At 43.6% G+C, this 15,415-nt stretch overlaps 1 protein-coding gene across 4 annotated transcripts in view; it reads left to right on the top strand.

Moving 5' to 3' along the window:
- The window catches only part of LOC138468305 (uncharacterized), a 441,590-nt gene that overhangs the window by 180,204 nt on the left and 245,971 nt on the right, over positions 1–15,415 (top strand). Inside the window, exons 1-2 of one of the 4 annotated variants that reach the window (XR_011268238.1) lie at positions 766–13,025; positions 13,140–13,240. Coding sequence is in view for 1 of the 4 variants with exons in the window: in XM_069608798.1 (XP_069464899.1) it covers positions 13,140–13,240 (101 nt within the window). In the remaining 3 variants the exon portion in view is untranslated. Of the gene's footprint in view, positions 1–765; positions 13,241–15,415 lie in introns of those variants that run through there. The other 3 variants (XR_011268239.1, XM_069608798.1, XR_011268237.1) reach the window with 3 other exon arrangements.

Raw genomic sequence — 15,415 nt, 5'->3', positions numbered from 1 at the left:
CGTCCAGAGGAAGAGAAGGTCTCGACTTGGAGGAAAGATGATGGTTGTTGCACTGCCAGGGAAGAAACCAGCCGCGGAGTTTTCCGGTTAAAGGTATTACCATTTTTTTCGCGGTCGTGGTATTCCGGTTGCCGGGGTGCTTGGCACAGGCAAGGCGGCCACGAGATGTGTCGGGAAGGCGAAAAGACGGTGAAACTGGTTATCCCCACCAGTCAAAGGAAGAAGACTCTCCGGCGGGAGATCTCCTCTGTCGTTGGGAAAAGTGGTGAGACGGTTCAGCAGGGCTCCACCGGTGGTATCGTCGTAGCAGGTCGGCTCAGCTTCTCCCTCGTCGGATTCTTAGGTCCTGTGGCGACTTCTGAAGTTCCAGTCCCCAAAGCCCTGCTTTTATGCAGAAAACCCCCATTCACTCAGCCTAGCTGTCACTCAAACATGCTAAGTGGTGAGCCGGCCGACTCACCACTTGGGCCAATCAGGACGGAGTGCGACTTGAGTTGCCTAGGCAACTCGGTCCAGGGTGCCTAAATCCCCCTCCATCCCTGCTAAGTACCCCAGACAGAGTGGCACCACTTTGGAGGGCTTCTGTGGGGAAGACCGCCAAAAAAGTGGAACAAAGGGCTCGACTTGGGTTGGAGTCACAGAAGAGAACACAAACGCCATTTTTTTTTTTTTTTTAGTTTTGGCAAAAAATACCAACCGGAGAATTAATAATAATTAAATAAACCGGCGGTATGTTCGAGGCTATCGTAATTAAATAAATAAAGATAGTAGCCTCGACTAATGGGAAAATCCCATAGAGAAATATTCGCGGTTGAATATAAAAAGTAGTATCCACTGCCACCAGCCAAAACTCGATCAGGGGGGATGGAGACGTGCCCCCTCGACTAACAGACCCCGGGGCAATCGAATTGCCGCAGCCAGTACGTCCACAATATGATGGTTTGTAATGGTTCTGTTCAGAATTCAAGACTAGTAAAGTCAATGATGACTTTACATGCCCTGGGAGACAGTAGTCAGTCCCAGGGTATGGAGTCTATACTGGGGGGTCACTATGACACACATCACAAAAACACATGTAGCCTTATGGAGTAAAAGACCCCATAGCCCATTAAACACATCTAGAGTCAAAGGTACACACTCAAATCATGTCCAAGAGTGAGGGTAAAAGAGTCTCACTCCTGGCAGGAGAAAAAAATAAACCCCAAAAATCCAGCAAAGCTGCTGGGGGACTCACTAGGTTGGGAAATTCAGCCTAAACAGAGAATTTTCCCTAACATTGATACATACTTGGGCCGCCTTGCTTGCTCCCTCTACCTGTGCCTTCCTGCGAGTCAAAAAACCTTGGTGTCATATTCGACTCCACCCTCTCCTTCTCTCCTCACATCACGGAGCTCTCTAAGAAGTCCCACTATCAGCTGCACCTCCTCGGAGGTATGCTTCCTTTTCTAACTTCCCCCAGAGCCCTGGTTCTCTCTAGGCTGGACTACTGCAACAGCTTCTTTCTAAATCTGCCTTACTCTACTCTTCGACCTCTGCAACTAATCCATAACCGGACTGCAAGACTTGTCCTTGGCTTCAAGCCCAGGAATTTCATCTCTCCAGCCCTTAAATGTCTCCACTTGCTCCCGGTGGCTGCAAGGATCGAGTTCAAGGCCCACTGCATTGTCCACATGACTTTCTGGGGATGGGAACCACTCTACATCCAACTATCTCTTGTTAAGCACCTTCAACTCTCTGAGGGTCATACGCTTTTCCAAACTGATAGTGGAGGTAGAGCTCTCTCCTCTGGAACAGCCTCCCTGCCCCTCTCAAACTGGAGCATGGCCAACCAAGGTTTCGGAAGCAAATCAAGACCTTCCTTTTCACTTCTGCTTTCTCTCTCTCTCTCCCATGCTGATGGTTTTGTCTGCCTCGCTAACTGGTTACCTGGCCACCCTCTGAACCTTAATGGGCACCAGGCTCCTTCACGACCAGTAGCCCTATGGGCTTCTGGGCCTACCGCGCGCTTATGGGGACTGTATCTGCAACTTTGCTTCCATGCACTTACTTAAAGCCAGCCAACCCAGCAGCACTTACCTGAGCTTTGCCTATTGCACTCTCCCCCCCGTCCTTCCCCTGGCAGTTCTCCTCTCCCTTCCCACGGCACTTATGTGATCTGAATGACACAAGGCCTAGTAAGATCGTTATTCTGGCCTCCTTTTGTCTCCCCTTCCTTGTCTTGTCGCGCCTAGAAACACTTGTGTACAGGCATGTTATACATGACTTATCATATCTCATGTAGTGCTGAAACAAAAGTCAAAGCTTCTTTATACTTCAGAATGACTCTCTTCCGCAGGCTGCAATCCCCTTCACAACACGCAGTTCCGGACTGAAAGTCTCAGTTCACTTAAAACAATGCTCCAATTCCAAAGCATCAGCATTCCTTACTGCCCATTGTTGTTCTTCACTATGGGTGTCCTGTAGGATGCCTCCCTTCTCCAGGTGCCTTGTTTCTATTACCAGGAGGAATGTCTCGCTTCTCCTGGCTTTACTCAAGCTTCTTTCTTTACTTTGTTTCCTGAAATGCGAGGGTCAATGACTCCATTTGCCTGGCTCTTCTCAGGCTTCTCACAATGTTCACAACGCCAGAGGGAATGACTCCCTTACTTTTGGCTTTTCTCCATCATCTCGCAACACCAGGAGGAATTACTCCCTTACCCACGTATTTCTTGGGCTTTTCTGCTGATTATATTGCAGACCTGGTTCACTATCTTGCCGCAGATACTACTGTTGTTCCACCCTTCTTTATTAGGCCCCAGGCCTTTCTGCGCCCCCACCTCACCGGCAAGCCCCTACCTCCAAGGAGCTTCTGTTCGGGCTTCGGCCGGTTCCAGGACTCAATCTCTTCCATCCCACACTCTCCGCGTGGTGCGCTCAGCTACAGCTGAAATATACCTTTCCGACATGGACCATGTGGTCCTTTCTATTCAGTCAGCAGCCTTCTTCCAGTTGGGAAAATGGTCATTTGTTGCAACCTTTTTCAGAGGTTTCACCTTCTCGCCTCATATCTTGGTTTCCAGGGCTCCACTTCGCCGCAGCACCGACCTGCTTGCCGCTCTTCGAGAGAGGCCTGAAAGCCATTTTCAGTCGTCATTTCCTTTTTATTTTCTGCTTGCTCACATATTTTCCATATTGGCTAGAAGGCTGGTTTTGGTCAGCAGAGTGGTGTTCATTACTCCGCCCCTCTTCTTTGTCTTGGTACTGATGTTATTACCAATTGGTTACTTGGATTCTTCTTTGTCCCAGTCTTCACTGACTTGTCTCAGTACTTTGGAAGGTTGAGTTATCTACCCTACACAAGTACATTGAAGTGTGGGGAACTATGGTACCCTGTATAGGGTAGGAGAATGAGGGAGGGTGTCGGATAGTCTGTACATATCGCGTTCTTCCCGGATAGTTGTCCCTGTTCCCATAGAGAGGGGGGTATCTTCCCATGAAATCCACTCGCTAAGTATCACCCCAGGGGGACTATCGGGTAGCTTGCTCACCCCCTTGGCCTCATGGGAAAAGGCTCCCCCTATGGGAGAATGGTCGACATACAAGGATTCCTCACAATACCCACAATCCATTGCAATGTCACCCTAATATTCTGGGGAAGTGATGCAAAAGCATTAGCATCTTATCAGCAAGCGTTGTGCATTTTTCCATGTGTGGACTTTCTGACAATCTCTTCAAATGAAGATGTCTTAAGTAAACCTGTTATTTAGTTATAAAAAAAGAAATTCAAAAGCACAGTGTTCTTGTCCATTTGTTTCTGTGGCTGGCTCTCAACTGTGTTCTCTGATCTGTTTATTTTTGTGTGTAGATAGTTTCAGTATATTTTACCTCCCTGGCTGGGCTTTGCAGCACTGTTCTTAGATTAGCAGTTGAAGAAGGAATGGTGTGTTCTGTCTGTGGTTGCTAAGACACAATGCACAAGCATTGGCCGCCCATTTTAGATTGTCTGGAAGATCCATTATGGGACAGGGAAGATGTCACATCAGCCTTAGCTTAGCCATGGGCGTTAACGGCGGTGGCCCATAACCAAACTACAACAGCAGACTGTTGCCCCTCATCACATGCCATCTTTCTCCTACCTTCACTTCCCATGACAATAGTTTTGGCTTATAGGCAGTGCTTTCAGTGCCACCTACTTTTCAAAACATGAAAATTGCATTATTGCACACCAGTGGAGGTAGTGGTGGGGTTGGGTTGGGAAGTTATGGGGAGAGGGCCAGGGGACTCCCTCTTTGCCAAGAGAGTGAATTTTAACACACGCTTTGAAGACTTACATAGGCTGGCTTTGATTGTGATGGCCATGAGGATTTCAATGGAGTTGGGGGGACTAAGGACAAAGAGTAGAAGTGAGAGGAGGCACTGGAAGACACTGGAACAGTGAGGTTGAGTGCAGGGGAGGAGCAGAAGGAACAAGATGTTGAGTAGACCTATCTTATCCTTTGGTTCTCACTGTTACCTCTTTGCTAACAATACTTAAATCTTTCTCCTTTTCCTCCTTCACATCTGTCTCAGAACAGTTTAGCAACTGTATCGCTGAAAACTGTTAATGGTTAGCCCTCTTCTACCTCATGCTGAACTCAAAATAGAAGTCCTCTTTCTCCCACCTTCCAATGCCATTCTTCCCCAGCCCATCCCTATCTCCTCAACCTTAGGATCCTATTTGATAGTGGCCTCTGTCAGCAAAGTTTCATCACTACCACTCTTATGAACCTCACCATTCTGCAAATGTATCAATTTTTTACTCATCGCTCTACAAAAACTAATCTCAACCCTCCTGCTCAACAAACACGACAACTCTATGTGCATACTCCTTTTCCTTCCTCTCTACTCCTTCTTCCATCTAGACAAGTCATCACCTTCACTTCCCCAACTCTCTACAACCTACCCAGATCCTCCCCCACTTCTACCTACTGACACCATGCTGATTGCTTCTCCATGCACAAACGCTCCCTTTATAAGGTCCTGCTGCCGTCGTTTCACCATTTCCTTCCCTCTGCTCCTCTACACCCAACCTCACTGTCGTGGGGGTCACTGAGTTAAGATGGTCATCACTTCACGCATCTGCTGAATTTCAAGGGTTTCGTTGCATACATTCTGATCACCTTAACTCAGACTTAACTAAGGTTTTTTCACCAATATATATTTTTTTGGGTTTCGTTTTGACCCTGATCTTTGTCTGTCTTCACACCCTCATAGACTAGCTCGCCACTTCTAGTTGTCTGTGCTATTGTACAGGCACCCTTCTCAGGAATATCTCTGCCATCTGTACATTTGTTATTGTAAGACATTTCTGATTGAAAGCGACATCCCTGTTTTCAAATAAATAACAAATGTGTTCCTATACTCCCACTAGCCACATCAATTTTGTGGGAGGTTTTCTCCAATGGTCCAAGTGTACGAAAAGAAGTAGTGTAACTATGTTCCCTACAGGCCTGACCCCGCACTCTACAAACCCCATTGTTATTGCCACACCCCCTTCTATGCAAAATACAACCCCTCAAACACATGCACCTGCTATTTAAGAAAGCGTTCAGTGCAGTGCACTGAACTGCAAGTTTCAACTTCTTCCTACACTTTTAAAATAAAGTATAGGAACAGTAAAACCCAACTAACAAAGTAGAGGAGCACCGCTCCCACCCACTTTGACCAATGGGTTCCTCCCAAGCTTATGAATGCACCACTTCGCTGCCAGCAATAATTTGGATATTAATCTCTTGTGGGGCTGAATAGTCGCCTGATTTTGATCCCTAGCCCGCCCTAATAGCAGTTCCATCGTCTCTCGGTCTATCTTTCATCATGTTGTTTCAGCTATGCTTGGTCTCAACTCCATGTTTTCTAGAAAAAGTGAAACAAACCTCATATTTATTACGAGGATGATTCTCCCGACATCCAGAGCACATTTTATAGCATGGCTTTTCCTAATATATTTAAAAAACTCTGACCTCTACAAAGTGATATACAACATATAATACCAAATGTCATGCTACGCCCTAAACCCCCACGTGTAGATTATTGCAATGCACTATTTGGAGGTGCAAACAAGGCTAACGTCCAACTACTACAGAAAATCCAGAATGCTGCAATACGTATCATCTTTCAGATTCAGAGCCAACAAGTGCAGCAAGGAAAATGGCTCCTAGTGGCCGCACGCATCTAGTTCAAACTGTTAACCACATGCCATAAGTGCATTTTTGGTAATGCTCCAGCATATTTGAAGGATACGGTTAACATTCACTATCCTAAGATAAACCTAAGATCAGCTGAGGGCTTTTTATTGGTACTACACTGCGTAAAACGAGCCAGCGGTCTTGGCCGGGCCTTCCATATTCAGTGCACCAGGGCATGGAACACCTTACCATCGCAGTTAAGGAAAACAGAGAGCCATCTTGCCTTCCGGAAGCAGCTGAAAACAATCCTCTGATTAGAATGCATCATTCTCTGAGCAATCTACTCATCCATTTATCTGTCTCTCGGCGCCTGGATGCCGACAGGCTTTGGCGCAGTATAAGTTTAATAACATAACATAAACCATCAATGAAATCAAGAAAACAAACACGGTGTAACATTCATTTTAAACTGAGATTCACTTGATTATACTGTGTAAGGTGATTATACAGTGTAAGGGATCAAAAGTAAGATTCGGACACAGTGGCATGTTGAGTGTTGCTTACAAACTTTTATTTATGACAAAATAATAAGGGGGCATGGAGAAATCCTATCTATCCCCAATCCTAAGTGGGATTTCTCAACGAAACTAAGTAACGTCTGTGTCAAGATATTAAACAAAAGAGCGTCCTTTGTCTAAAACCCTAAGCTGACCCTAACGCACTAAACTCAATATAAGGTATAAAAAGGGGATTTCTGTAAGCTAGGTACTTGTAGATTTCGTTCAGAGTTCAAAACATAACGTTCTAAAATTGTTCTGGTAGTTTGAAAGTCACTTTCTCAGTTAAAGGAGAAGGACTCTTCCCTTGAGTCTACTTTAAGTACACAATTCCCTTAAATCTTCAGTTTATCTCACTCCGTGTCTCAATTTTAGGAGGAGTATGGTTCTTCCCTTTTCCTTTGACTGTTCCTCTTTTTACCCCTGGTATACTCTCCTGCCAGGTATTGCGACTTTATCACTGAACCTTAAAAGGGGTATGGGTCTTCTCTTTGTGTATCTGTTCTCACTGTTCCACAGTTTCAGGTTTACTTCTCTTCTTACTCCTGGCTTACTCTCCTGACAGGATATCACACTTCTGTTTCTTTGGTGCAGGTTCCAGACTCGCACAGTACTTGGTTTACTCTGCCTCCAGGGCTTTATATCCTTTCAAGGTTGTGAGTCCCAGACTCACTGTTTGCCTGATTCACTACCCTGCTAGGGCATTTCCATTCTCCACTCGCTCTTTCTTTCATCCAAGAAATAATGCTTTTCAACTATTGGGTCACCAACCCTTTCTCAGCAAAGTTCTTATTAGTATCAACTCTTCTTTTCAAAGGTTGGGTAACCGACCCTTTATCAACACCGGTTGTATTCATGTCAAAGCCCTTTTCCAAGCATTGAGTCACCAACCTTTCTTCACACTGTTCGTATTTGTATCAATCTTTCTTTCCAAGTATTCGGATCCCGACATTGACTTGGTTGTTTGGCTGAATAGCCTTAACTTGCAGGTAAACATAAACAGGGTGATACTGGTTGTAGATAATGTGGTTCTGGGTCACACATTTTTGGTCTTAGGGATTAGTACTCTTTTACATAGTTTGCATTTTTCATGCTATTTGATATAGGTTTTTTGGATACGACATCTGGATCATTTCCAATTAATTCAGTACAGCATCAGTACCAGTTGGACTCACATTAGGTAACAGATTTTGTAAAAGCGGCACCGCGAGCACATTTGGTTGCACATAAGAGGTGTGGAGGTGGATTCAGGAGCACTAGTGTTATCAGGGCACGTTAGCAGTTATTTCACCTTTGGTTTGCGAGCAGGCACGGTGTGATCTTTCCAAGATTTGGGTCACCGACCCTTTCTTAACACTGTCCGTATTTGTATCAGTCTCTCTTTACAAAATGTGGGTCGCCGACCCTTTAATACTGGTTGTATTCGTATCAGTTCCTACAATTACTTTCATTGGGCTTTCTCATGCTGTTAATGATATGCAACACTAGCTCTCAAGCGCTGCGTTAACCCACTTGCTATCTCAAGGCTTACCGGGCGGCTCTGTCTTTCCTCACATCCTTCTGTCTTCTACTTCGATTCACTGACTGGGGATGCGTCACATAGTGTGCTCGCCTGCGGCGTTCCAACCAGCATCGGCACAAGCTGTGTTCGCTGCAGTCTCTGCCCCTCCCTCGTATTTTGTACAGGTGTGTGTGTTTTAAACTTCCCGGCATTAGTTAACACTTTACAAAGACCAGAACGCAGCGTTGGCTTACCGCTTCTGGTCATCCTCATTGTTACACCCTTCCTCCTCGTCTCAGTACTAAAAAAAGGGAGGAATGGTAAATAAGGTTGTTGCTCAAGAAATCTTTGGTATTCTTTACCTGCATCACAATAAGCCATACAGGCATGTTACAACGGCTCATGGGTGTCATTAGGAATTCAAACTGAAGGTGTGTTTTGATTGTGTTATCCTGCCTCTATGGAGTTTGTCTTCCCCTACGTCGTCTTCCTGCAGATAGCAACCCCTAGGGTCAGAGTCGGGTAGCTTCTTCCTTTCCCTGGTCACGTAACGGAAGCTTCCTTCCAGAGAGTCAATGACGATGTTGCCAGATTTGTTTCAACAGGTAAAATCCATAAAAGACCCAACAGTTGCAAATACTGTTTGAAATGGAACCTATAAACACAGAGATGAGTATGACACTCAATTTATCTGGATATCAGCATAGATCAGATGCAATAATTTTTCACAAAAACCCTACATGTTTCTGACCCTAAAGTGCTCGACTCCCCCCTCAGCCCCCCATAGGGAAAGTTGAAAGAGTCCACAGTATTGCACAATGTGGAATCTTCTCAATCAAGAAAACACATTAATCTTTTTAAACGTGATTAAAAACGAGATTGCTAATCAATTCCTATTGATGCGCCTAAAAGAAGATTGCTCATGGGGAAGAGTCCTGAAAATGAAAGGTGACCTATAACTCTAAGGTTGCGATGATGCTAACCATTATTCTAAGTCATACTATCCACACCATGTTGACAAATGGAAAAGTACCTACCTGAGTAGTACAAAGGTTGCTTTGGCCATTCTGTATTTATCATTTCAACAGGGATCCTACAGAGCAACCAACAAGATAAAAAATAAATCTACTGTGAATGTCATATCAGAATTTAAAGTGAAAAAAATCACTACAGTAGTATGGCTCAAAAGGATGTGTGAAATTACCGTAGGGTTAGTAATTCTGCCCTTTCAGTCATGGTGCCCATATATGACGACAATGTTTTTCACAGGAATTGTAATGAGTAAATATAGGGGTTCACATGATCACTGTCACCCTAAAAAGATATAATTGACGTCATTAAGGTGTAAATCCTACTCTTGCCCATTATTTTAAGCAAGCACTAATCACACTGATTGTATAACTAACATAGCATGATTGCCATTATTTGATTCTGAGCCGTACTGGTTAGAAAACATTGTATCCAACTTCAAAGTGACCGGGACACTGTGGCCGTGCAGAGAAATTAAATCTCTCAGAATTCAATGCATCAAAGAAGGCGATTGTTAAATAGACGTCACGTTTCGTTGACATAATGATGTCATTGCGTTGAGTGACGTGGTGATGTATTTGGCTACATTTGTAAAACATTCGAAACCTGGAAACCTACTATCGGACATTGCCAAAAAGTATGCCATATGACTCACTAACGGCTATAAATACTGAGCCATACCGGATAGAAACTAAGTCGTAAGAAGTGGTACAACAAAGGACTGTGATGAATCGCAGGATCTCACTTCCCCCCCAGAAGATGGCCCTTCCTTGTGAGGCTAGGCAGGTGAGCCTGCTATGTAATATTCCCCTTAGGGGTGGCAGTAAGCAAGACCTTACAGGGAGCCACTGCTCTCTTGGGGACATAGACTCCAGTGCCATTGAGTAACTCCTTAACCTTCTTTCATGAGCCCCTCATACCATCAGGACTTCAGAAAAACGAAACGTGAATAAGTGTTAGCTATTGGGACATCAATCATAAACATGAAGTCAAAAACACTGAGAAGAATAGTAAAGAAAGCATAGAGATTGTCAAATGGTTGGAAGCCTACCATACTGGGAGGAGGAAGATCTAGCAAGTAATGGAGAGTGCTTGTGAGAAAGAAGTACTACAGTCCTACTCTGAGGAGGACCCAGGTAACAAGTTAAAAGGAAAGAACAACTAGTGTCCAGAAAATATGAAGCTTGGGAGTTTCAAAGGAGCAAGAGGGAAGCAGCTGCCAAAACCCGGGAGATCCTCAGTCGAGCGGATTCAGCCAGCCGACTAGAAAAGGAAGCACAGAGAGGTCGAGAAGCCGTGCATGCCAGCAATCGGAGGAAGCGGTGCTGTCACTCAGGAGAGGTGGACTGTGTGTACTTGAACAACGCTGAGACTGCTGCAGCATTGGCTGCACACAGCTGCAAGAACGAACACAAGAAACAAGGAGTGAACGGCAAAACCGTGCTCACTCCAGGAGGGATCCCAACGCTGCAGGAATACCTGGTGATGCCAGCCCATAGTGAAGAAGGTAACTGGAGCAGCGGGAAACCCTGAGGAGGAAAAGGGTTACAAGTGGCCCTCATCCTATTCGTCCCAGTGAATGGTTAAAAATCAAACCACGTGAAGAGCACTTAGGGCCTCAGTCTACTCGTTCCAGTGAGTGAATAAAGGTTAAAGCAAGTAAAAAACTGCAGGGACCCAATCTACTCAGCCAAGGGAACAGACAAGAACCAAGGAAAGTGATTAGAGAAAGAACCATCTGAAAAAGAAATATAGCTGATCACAGCATCCAGACTTAAGTGAAGAAAGTAGCAAAGAGACACTACAAGCTGTCATTAAGGATATGGGTCAAAACCCTAAATTGATAAACTAAGAGACTTTTGTGCAGGAAGAAAATGAAATTGAAAGAACTGATTCAGGAAGTCACTATTTAAGAATAACTTACTGAAGCAGAGGCGGCTTTTCCAGGAGAAGGGAGTCAAGATTTGAGTAGTTTTTTGTTAATATCTTGATTGCCACCTTTAATTTTCTTTAAAATGACCCATTGGATGTCCATAAAAGTATGTAAGTGGGTCACATAATGTTTGACCAAAGGTGCCTACTCTGTTGTTGTTTATACAACTTTGATATTCAATAATCCTAGTTTTACACTTCAGATTGGTTTTGCCAAAATAAAGGACACCACAGAGACACGTGGTCATATAAATAAGTTATTTTTTAATTGTGCAATAGTTTATTCAAACCCAACACATTGTACTACATAAATTAAAACAATTAAATATGCATGCAGTTAAAATTACATATGGAAAAAATAGCAAACAATAAATTCTGCAATCTGCTTTCACATATCACTGCCATATTCAGGAATTAAAATCAATCGGGTTAATAAATCTTGAAAATGTTACAACTGCAATACAATCGGCAGCCTTACACACATTAAACCGATTGTACCACACTTCTTCCTGTAGAGAGACAGTTCCTCTGACCATTAAAACATTATTTTCTTATTTTAATCAACCCCGGGCAATACTCAATATCAGTTTTTAAGCTTTCTTAGGTGTTTGCAGAAACGACAGAATTGAGACGTCTGTGGCAATACATTCCTTATTCTTAAAATCGCACAAGTGGGCAATGGGTTGAGTCGAAATCTCATTCAAATATTTCAATACTTTGGATCAGGCAAGATTTCCAGATAATTTGGCAGTACTGCTAGTGTTTTTGTTTTCTCCAGCCAACTCTTTATAGAGATAGTATTGTGGTCTTGCATCACATGTTTTGCACCAGTCATACTTATATCGTTTTTCTTTAACTGATGCACAATTTGCTATATGCTCTTCACGTTTTTGGTTGATCTCTTCAAGGAGAGCCAGAATGTTTTAAATTTGACCAGCACACTCACCTTATCTAAAGCGATTTGATTTTACACATCGCCGTATAACTCCTCAGAATCAGATTCTAAAATGCACATGTACAGTGACAATACTCTCCAGGAATGATGAACGGATAATCAGGATACTCCTAACTCTCATCTCAAAATGGTTATAGGTATGCAAATCGGTAAATTTAAGAATGAGCGCCAAATTCTGTCCCACAAACATTCTAGAAAGAAGGGATTTCGTACATCATTATCGGCACCAACTTCCTGCAAAAAAGCATAATCAATAGTACTACTGTAACCCAACCATATTTAATCTGGATGTATTTCATTTGCGCAATTGATTACATAACCTTTGTTACCATTCTGTCTTCAAGGCTATATATAAATGGCTTTTTTGCCCGGATGAAACCAAGATATTTAAGTTCTTGAACACATTCTAGTTTCTCACACCCCAATTTCAACTGAAAGCTATTTCCTTTCTTTAGATCTAGAGAATCTCAGAATTTCTATTTTTATGCCATTTATCTTTAATTTGTTTTTGACATTATATATGTGGAATTGGTTTATCAGGCATTACAAACCCACCTCTGTAACATTAGTACTTACCTCAAGCCAGCATATTCTTGTTTGGTTGTCCCCAATGTACCTTGTGTGGGGTCTGGTAACAGCTGTATATTAGCTTATATTAGACATCCAGGGCCTGCACCAAAATTGATGTTTTATGTGCCCTTCGCCAAATCTTTTCCCATGATGCTTTTCTCATTTCTCTGTTCAAACCTCTTTGCCAGGCTCTTTTTTTTATACCTGTTTGTTATTTTGGTTAGCATCTATCAATAATGTCTACTATTACTTTTAGGCACTGTGATTCATGGTGTGTTGCAGTACCTACTCAAAGGGATGGATATTTCAGGCCACATTGCTCAGTCTCTGACTTGTAGGTATTGCATTCCATCATTCTCATCTAACCCAAAAGGTTTCTGCAGCTCTTCCCGAACGTGTCCCCTTATTTGACATCCTCCTTTTGTTCATTTCACAAATTTTCCTTCCTACAGAAAAAGCTGCCTTTCCCAGGATCGGGGTGAATAGAGACGAGAATGAGGTCAGAGCCCATCTGAGTGCTAGCCCATCCCAGGTCTCCCAGTGTTGTTCACAGGTGGGTGTAATTTGCTTTATACTTTTTGCGTATCTGACTTGAGGTGTATCCCCAGGTATCTCAGAGAGCGGTTAGCCAATTTAAATGGCCACTTTTTGCCAAATACATTTTTTTCAGTTCTGTAAGCATTAGATTGAGCAGGTCAGACTTTGCCGTGTTAAGTTTAAACCCTGAGACCCTCTCTATCTCTTTGAGCAGCCCCATGATTGAATCTTGCGGTCTGGTCAGTGCAATAAACCAGTTATCTCTAAATAAGCAGATTTTATGTTCTTCCTCAATCAATTTTGTTCCGTGGATCTTTACCGTCCTCCTAATTGGAGTGGCAGAGGGCTCCATTATTAGTACAAATAAGAGAGAGAACAGGCCTCCCTACATAGTCACTCTACAGAGTTGGAATCTCTGTGAGGTCCCCATTCTTCTCCCTCTGAACTGCTAGTGTTAAATAGTTTGCATTGATCGTTATCCCCGCCAAAACCAAATTTATGGAGAACCCCTCCAAGAAATTCCAATCTATGCAAATGCTTTTTCAGTTTCTAAAGCAAAAAGCAGTGTGCCTAGACCAAATCGTCCCACCTGTTGATCAAATGCAATATCCTTATGGTGTTGTCTCCTGAGCTTCTCCCAGGCACAAAACCTGCCTGGTCTGGAGCCATCAGAACGGCCAGCACAGTTTCTAAGTGATTAGCCAAGATTCTCATGTATATTTTGGCGTCTTGGTTTATTAACGCTATTAGGCAGTATGAAGAGCGCAACGTGAGGTCTTTGCCACCCTTAGGTTTAATAGTAATGGTGGCCTCTCCCATGGACAGTGTGGTCCTGTCTGATCTGGGAAAACTATTATCAAGTTGTATAATTCTTTGGGATTTAATGGTTCACCAATCGCTTATTAAATAAAACAGGGTAAAAAACACAAAGCGCCCGTCCGGGCAGAGGCTCATGTTAATCTTGACTCTTGATAGCCCTTTCCACTTTTTCCTCCAGGATAGGACAATCTAGTTTTGACCTTTGATCCCCTATTATTAGCACTGGCAAATGGATTTAGTCTTCGTATTTTTTTTGTAGTTTGGGATCTAGCTCTTCAGCAGTATACAGTGTTGTATATAAATTTGCAATGGCGTGCATCTAACTTGTCCTCTTCTGACCCTACAAGTGAAATATTCCCTCTTCTAATAGCTCGGATAACTGTTCTATTGTTCTTAGCTTGAGGTTGTCTGGCTAGTACCCGTCCATATTTTGCACCTTGCTCAAAATATCTGTTTGGTTTGTAGTAGGGTCAACTCTAATTTGCTAGTAGACTGTGGAGCTGAGCCTTTATCACTCATCCGCTTCGGAATCCTTCCTGAGGTCTTCCACTGCCTTACCGCTGCAGCAGCGACGTCAATTGGGGGCCACCAGGAGTCTCAACTGTGACCTCTGTCAACTCCTGTACGACCCCCTGCTCTGCAACCCCTTGTTAAGGGTTGCAGAGGCATAGAGAAACCAAAAGCAAAGAGGGCTCTCATAGGAGAGGCCTTTTTACATTCAAGAAATAATTTCTTTTTGAAGTCAGAATGACTTCAAAACGACTCCCACCCCCACAGGACATGGGATGCTCTGCTCCCCTGCTCTGCACATAACAGGAACCAGAGCTGGTGCTTGCATGCATGGAGAATGTGCAGAAAGAGAGGCTTGCTGATGCGTTCCTCGGAGCAGCAGTGGATTTTGAAAAAGGCAAGAAAGTGTTTTTTGGTAAGTGTGTGTGTGTGTGTGGGCGCATGAAAGTTTGTGTATGTATATGAATATTATGTAATGTGTGTGAATGAGTGCATGATGAACGGTGGCTTGGTGTTTCAGTGAATGGTGGATGGGTGCAGTGTAAATGAGCATGCAAATGGTGTGCTTGTGTTCAATACCTAAATTACTTACCATTATTCCTAGTCCTACTCGTCCAGTACATGCCTATGAAGCACCTTGCCTCAAACCTAAATAGTGGCATGGGGAAGAGGGTTGTGGATGTAATGCTGGGCCAAGGGGATTATTTTTGGGTTGGGGAGGAGAGTGGGAGTGAAAGGGACCTGTAGGGAGGATGGTGCTGGAGGAGGATGTGCAATCATGTAATGGGCATCCATGCTAAAGTAGCCATGGTCTATGTTATTATTGACAACACTTGTTTTAGTACAGCAAGTGTAGGCATTT

This window comes from Ambystoma mexicanum, chromosome 4q, assembly GCF_040938575.1.
Source record: "Ambystoma mexicanum isolate Mex_15411 chromosome 4q, UKY_AmexF1_1, whole genome shotgun sequence".
Lineage (NCBI taxonomy): Eukaryota > Metazoa > Chordata > Amphibia > Caudata > Ambystomatidae > Ambystoma > Ambystoma mexicanum.
The sequence above is the reverse complement of the archived record's forward strand: the minus strand, read 5'-3'. Positions and strand labels throughout refer to the sequence as shown.